The sequence below is a fragment of the Rutilus rutilus genome (genome assembly GCF_951802725.1).
Source record: "Rutilus rutilus genome assembly, chromosome: 18".
Taxonomy (NCBI): Eukaryota; Metazoa; Chordata; class Actinopteri; order Cypriniformes; family Leuciscidae; genus Rutilus; species Rutilus rutilus.
The window spans coordinates 36,493,401-36,500,383 of record NC_140231.1 but is presented as its reverse complement, the minus strand read 5'-3'; the positions used below and the strand labels follow the sequence as shown (position 1 = coordinate 36,500,383).

Here is a 6,983-nt window from a genome sequence, read left to right as displayed (position 1 = left end):
AGGATTGACAGACGGATCTGGTGGTTAACTGTGTCAAAGGCAGCAGATCCAGCAGGATGAGAACTGAGGATTGGGAGGCTGCTCGAGTCTCAGAGCTTCAGTAACCGAGAGCAGGGCCGTCTCAGTTGAGTGTCCGCTTTTGAAACCAGACTGGTTGTTATCCAGGAGGTTGTTCTGTGTAAGGAAGGAAGAGATCTGGTTGAAAACAACTCGTTCAAGTGTTTTCACGACGAATGGAAGGAGAGACACCGGTCTGTAATTCTCCAGATGTGCTGGATGTAGAGTGGGTTTCTGAAGCAGTGGGGTTACACGAGCCTCTTAACTGCTGTGGGAAAGGTACCAGTGTGAAGAGAGGTGTTGATGATGTGTGTGAGTGCGGGTACAACTGAGGAAGAAATGGCCTGAAGTAGATTAGTGGGAATAGGATCAAGCGGACAGGTAGTAGGTGATTGGAAAGGAAGAGTTTGGAGACTTCTGCCTCTGAGAGTGGAGAGAAGGAGCGTAGAATGTGTGTTAGCTGGTAAGATGTGTGTGTCAGTTTGTGGTTTGGTAAATTGGCTGCTGATGGTGGTTGTTTTATTTATAAAGAATGTAGCAAAATCGTCAGCTGTTAGTGTTGATGAAGGAGGAGGAGGAGGAGGGTCTACACACATACTCACACACACACTCACACACACACACAGTCAAGGCTTCCGCAATCTTTGTTTGTGTAGCAGATTGTTCATTCACTCAGACTCTGTTTATGAAAGATAGATTATTGTAGGTCATCACTGTATACATAGCTAATTCATGCTGGTTGCGCGCGCACCACACACACACACACACACACACACACACACACATACATACATGCGTGTAGGACTAGGAGAGAAAAGAAAAACATCGAAAACAATCATTCTGTTTTACTATTAGTATTCAGTGTTTTCTCATGTTGGTAATTTATGAAATATAATAAATAGGAATCTCCTCATAGGCTGTTATTCTTGCCGCGCGTCTGACGCGTGTCTGACAGGCGGGCGCGCGCTGCTCGTGCGTGTTTCTGCGTGGCCGTTTGTTTGGAAACTCAGAGCTGAACTCAAGACGAAACTCATCACAACTTCATTCGGACCCAGAACACAACATGTCGCGTGTTTTAAACGCATTTAACGCTCTTATGAGGCGAGACTTCAGGAGACACACACTGCGCGTTCCCGCGCGGAGTCTCGCGACAGATGACGGGTGAGAAATATACACATATATATCTGAGAAAATATCACTGTCATATCTGACAGCGCTGAGGAAGTATGAGTTAGACACATCTGAGGAAATATTAGTTAGATATATCTGAGAAAATATTAGTTATTTGACAGATTTGAGTATTTTATTGATTGTGTTGGTTTAAATGGTTTATCAAGTTTATTTTAGCAGACAATTCTGTATTCTAATGTTTTTGCATATGTCATGTGTGTGACTGATTCAGTCTAATCTCTGATCATAAAGTATCTGAACTGTCACCTGTTATGTGTGTGTGTGTGAGAGAGAGAGTGTGAATTTGATTGTATGTTTCTGCATGTAAGTGTGAGTGTGTGTGTTTCTCTCTCTGTATGTGTGTGTGTGTGTGTGTGTGTGTGTGTGTGTGAGTGTGTGTGTTTATGTTTATGTTTTTGTATGTGTATGTGTGTGTGTGTGTGTGTGTGTGTGTGTGTGAGTTAGTGAGTGTGTGAATGTGTGTTTCTTTATGTGTGGGTGTGTGAGTGTGGGTATATGTATTTGTGTGTTAGTGTGTGTATGAGTGTGGGCATGTGTGTGTGAGTCTGTGTGTCCAGTGATTAGCAACTCCTTTGAGTGTGTGTGTATGTGAGTGAGTGTGTGAGTGAGTGTAACTAGTGTTTGTGTCCTCAGAGATGGTGCGTTGAGGAAGTGTGTGAAGGACAGTGCAGAGACGGTGGTCATCGGTGGAGGGTGTGTCGGGGTCAGTCTGGCGTATCATCTGGCCAAAGCCGGACAGAAGGATGTGGTTCTGCTGGAGAAGTCCGAGCTGACGGCCGGATCCACGTGGCATGCGGTACGCTCAGGGTCAGGGGTCAAGGGTCAGATTCCACGACACATCGAAAGTGCTGCAGAAAAATCTACATTTTATGTATTATTTAGGAAACACACATGAATACACAGCGGCCAGTTGTATCAAAGTTAGTGTGCATGTGCAGTACTAGTTAGTGTGCTAGTTAGTTTGCATGCCCATTACTATTTATTGTGTTAGTTAGTGTACATGTGCACTACTAGTTAGTGTGCTAGTTAGTTTGCACGCCCATTACTAGTTATTGTGGAAGTTAGTTTGCACGCCCACTACTAGTTAGTGTGCTAGTTAGTTTGCACGCCCATTACTAGTTATTGTGGAAGTTAGTTTGCACGCACACTACTAGTTATTTTGCTAGGTTTTTTTGCACGCACACTACTAGTTATTGTGGAAGTTAATGTGCATGCACACTACTAGTTATTGTGGAAGTTAGTTTGCACGCACACTACTAGTTATTTTGCTAGTTTTTTTGCACGCACACTACTAGTTATTGTGGAAGTCAGTGTGCACGCACACTACTAGTTATTGTGGAAGTTAGTTTGCACGCACACTACTAGTTATTGTGGAAGTTATTGTGCACGTCCACTACTAGTTATTGTGGAAGTTAGTGTGCACGTCCACTACTAGTTATTGTGGAAGTTAGTGTGCACGCACACTACTAGTTATGGTGGAAGTTAGTGTGCACGCACACTACTAGTTATTGTGGAAGTTAGTGTGCATGCCCACTACTAGTTATTGTGGAAGTTAGTGTGCACCCCCACTACTAGTTATTGTGGAAGTTAGTTTGCACGCACACTACTAGTTATTGTGGAAGTTAGTGTGCATGCCCACTACTAGTTATTTTGCTAGTTTATTTGGCATGCACACTACTAGTTATTGTGGAAGTTAGTGTGCACGCACACTACTTAGTTATTGTGGAAGTTAGTGTGCACGTCCACTACTAGTTATTGTGCTAGTTTTTTTTTGCACGCACACTACTAGTTATTGTGGTAGTTAGTTTGCACGCCCACTACTCGTTATTGTGCTAGTTAGTGTGCATGCTCATTACTAGTTATTGTGGAAGTTAGTGTGCACGCCCACTACTAGTTATTGTGGAAGTTAGTGTGCACGCCCATTACTTGTTATTGTGGAAGTTAGTGTGCACGCCCACTACTAGTTATTGTGGTAGTTAGTTTGCACGCCCACTACTCGTTATTGTGCTAGTTAGTTTGCACGCCCAGTACTAGTTATTGTGGAAGTTAGTGTGCACGCCCACTACTAGTTATTGTGGAAGTTAGTTTGCACGCACACTACTAGTTATTGTGGAAGTTAGTGTGCATGCCCACTACTAGTTATTTTGCTAGTTTATTTTGCACGCACACTACTAGTTATTGTGGAAGTTAGTGTGCACGCACACTACTTAGTTATTGTGGAAGTTAGTGTGCACGTCCACTACTAGTTATTGTGCTAGTTTTTTTGCACGCACACTACTAGTTATTGTGGTAGTTAGTTTGCACGCCCACTACTCGTTATTGTGCTAGTTAGTGTGCACGCCCACTACTAGTTATTGTGGTAGTTAGTTTGCACGCCCACGCACACTACTAGTTATTGTGGAAGTTAGTTTGCACGTCCACTACTAGTTATTGTGGTAGTTAGTTTGCACGCCCACTACTCGTTATTGTGCTAGCTAGTTTGCACGCCCATTACTAGTTATTGTGGAAGTTAGTTTGCACGCCCATTACTAGTTATTGTGGTAGTTAGTTTGCACGCCCACTACTCGTTATTGTGCTAGTTAGTGTGCACGCCCACTACTCGTTATTGTGCTAGTTAGTGTGCACGCCCATTACTCGTTATTGTGGAAGTTAGTGTGCACGCCCACTACTAGTTATTATGGAAGTTAGTGTGCACGCCCACTACTAGTTATTGTGGTAGTTAGTTTGCACGCCCACTACTAGTTATTGTGCTAGTTAGTTTGCACGCCCATTACTAGTTAGTTTGCACGCCCATTACTAGTTAGTTTGCACGCCCATTACTAGTTATTGTGGAAGTTAGTTTGCACGCCCACTACTAGTTATTGTGCTAGTTAGTTTGCACGCCCATTACTAGTTAGTTTGCACGCCCATTACTAGTTATTGTGGAAGTTAGTGTGCACGCACACTACTAGTTATTGTGGAAGTTAGTTTGCACGCCCACTACTAGTTATTGTGCTAGTTAGTTTGCACGCCCACTACTCGTTATTGTGCTAGTTAGTTTGCACGCCCATTACGAGTTATTGTGGAAGTTAGTTTGCACGCCCACTACTCGTTATTATGCTAGTTAGTTTGCACGCCTATTACTAGTTATTGTGGTAGTGAGTTTGCATGCCCACTACTAGTTATTGTGCTAGTTAGTTTGCACGCCCAACTAGTTATTGTGGAAGTTAGTGTGCACGCACACTACTAGTTATTGTGGTAGTTAGTTTGCACGCACACTACTAGTTATTGTGGAAGTTAGTTTGCACGCCCACTACTCGTTATTGTGCTAGTTAGCGTGCATGCACACTACTAGTTATTGTGCTAGTTAGTTTGCACGCACACTTCTAGTTATTTTGCTAGTTTTTTTTGCACGCCCACTACTAGTTATTGTGCTAGTTAGTTTGCATGCCCACTACTAGTTATTGCTACTAGTTAGTGTTTATGTGGTCCACTAGTTAGTGTGCTAGTGTCTGTATGACAGGATGCTGATGATGTCATCATCCACAGGCGGGACTCACCACATATTATCATCCAGGCATTAATCTGAAGAAGATTCATTACTACAGTATCAAACTGTTCGAGCAGCTGGAGGCCGAGACGGGACAGGTGAGACGCTTCAGTAACTCGTTCAGCGAAGGGATTGGTGAATGTGTTCAAGTGTCTGAACGGTGTGTGTGTGGCAGGCCGTGGGCTTCCATCAGCCGGGCAGCATCAGAATCGCCTCCACTCCGGTCCGAGTCGACGAGCTCAAGTATCAGATGAGCCGAACTCACTGGCATCCCACGCCACAGTTCCTCATCGAGCCGGAAAGGATCCAGCAGCTCTTCCCTCTGCTCAACATGAACAAGGTACGAACACCATCAGACGCCCGACACTGAAACACACACAACATAAACCACATCTGACTGAGAGTCACACCGGGTGGAAAAAACAGTGTGTGAGACACATTTTCAGTGTTGGTGTAACTAATTACAAGTAACTTGAGTTATGTAATCAGATTACTTTTTCAAGTAACTAGTAAAGTAACGCATTACTTTTACATTTACAAAACAATATCTTAGTGTGTGTGTGTGCATGTGTAAACATGATGGTTATTGTAGTTCTAGACTAAATGTGAGTGTGCATTTACTCATTTCACTTGCACAAAAAAAGATTCAGTATTCCTAAAAATTTATCAAATCAGTGAAATCCAAAATCAAATTAACCTCCAATAATTAATTATATTAAATAAAACAAATATTTCTAATGCATTTAATCTCACTTTATTGACCAGTATACTTATACTTGCTTCTGACCTTCAATGATTAAACCACAAGCAAAAATTATTTTAGATTTTTTGTTTTTATTGGTGAAGTAAATGTTAAACTTTCTTCTCCTGCATCCTATTCTAATGCATTCAAAATTAGCATAAAAATAGTTTAATTCAAAAATTAAATAAACTAAAATAATAAAAAACCCAAGCCCAGCCCAGGTGAGAAACCGTAATGCAAAAGTAATGTAACACATTACCTTTCTTAAAAAGTAACTAAGTGATGCAATTCGTTACTTTTGAAGGGAGTAACACAATATTGTAATGCATTACTTTTCAAATTAACTTTCCCCAACACTGCACATTTTATGACTGCATTCATTAATGCTGTGAAATGGCAGTAAATAAAGCGAATGATTGACACGTGTTCCTCTGTGTGTGTCAGGTGTTGGCGGGTCTGTATAACCCGGGTGACGGTCACATCGACCCATACTCTCTGACGATGGCTCTGGCGGCAGGAGCGCGGATGTACGGCGCTCAGATCTATCCTCACACTCCTGTCACGGGCCTCACACACACCGCTGACGGCAGATGGGACGTCCAGACGCCACACGGAACCATCCGGGCCAATCGCATCGTCAATGCCACAGGTTAGGCCACACCCCCATCTGTTAGGCCAAACCCCATCTTTTAGGCCACACGCCATCTTTTAGGCCACACCCCCATCTGTTAGGCCACACCCCATCTGTTATGCCACACCCTATCTGTTAGGCCACACCCCCACATTAGGTCACACACCCATATGTTAGGCCACACTCACACATTTGGTCACACCCCCATATGTTAGGTCACACCCCCACATTAGGTCACACACCCATGTGTTAGGCCACACCCCCACATTAGGTCACACACCCATGTGTTAGGCCACTACCCCATATTAGGTCACACACCCATATGTTAGGCCACACCCCCACATTAGGTCACACACCCATGTGTTAGACCACACTCACACATTAGGTCACACCCCCATATGTTAGGCCACACCCCCACATTAGGTCACACACCCATGTGTTAGGCCACTACCCCATATTAGGTCACACACCCATATGTTAGGCCACACCCCCACATTAGGTCACACACCCATGTGTTAGACCACACTCACACATTAGGTCACACCCCCATATGTTAGGCCACACCCCCACATCAGGCCACACCCCCATATGTTAGGCCACACCCACACATTAGGGCACACCCCCATATGTTAGGCCACACCCCCACATTAGGTCACACCCCCCATATGTTAGGCCACACCCACACATTAGGTCAGACACCCATATATTAGGCCACACCCCCACATTAGGTCACACCCCCACATTAGGTCACACACCCATGTGTTAGACCACACTCACACATTAGGTCACACCCCCATATGTTAGGCCACATCCCCACATTAAGTCACACCCCC

The 6,983-nt window shown here is 43.8% G+C and overlaps 1 protein-coding gene across 1 annotated transcript in view; it reads left to right on the top strand.

Annotated features, from left to right (window-relative positions):
• The first annotated feature begins 783 nt into the window (after window positions 1-783).
• The window catches only part of dmgdh (dimethylglycine dehydrogenase), a 24,232-nt gene continuing 18,032 nt past the window's right edge, over window positions 784-6,983 (top strand). Inside the window, exons 1-5 of the mRNA XM_084387665.1 lie at window positions 784-1,218; window positions 1,882-2,044; window positions 4,777-4,875; window positions 4,953-5,117; window positions 5,964-6,168. Coding sequence (XP_084243791.1) covers window positions 1,121-1,218; window positions 1,882-2,044; window positions 4,777-4,875; window positions 4,953-5,117; window positions 5,964-6,168 — 730 coding nt within the window. The 5' untranslated portion in view covers window positions 784-1,120. The remainder of the gene's footprint in view (window positions 1,219-1,881; window positions 2,045-4,776; window positions 4,876-4,952; window positions 5,118-5,963; window positions 6,169-6,983) is intronic.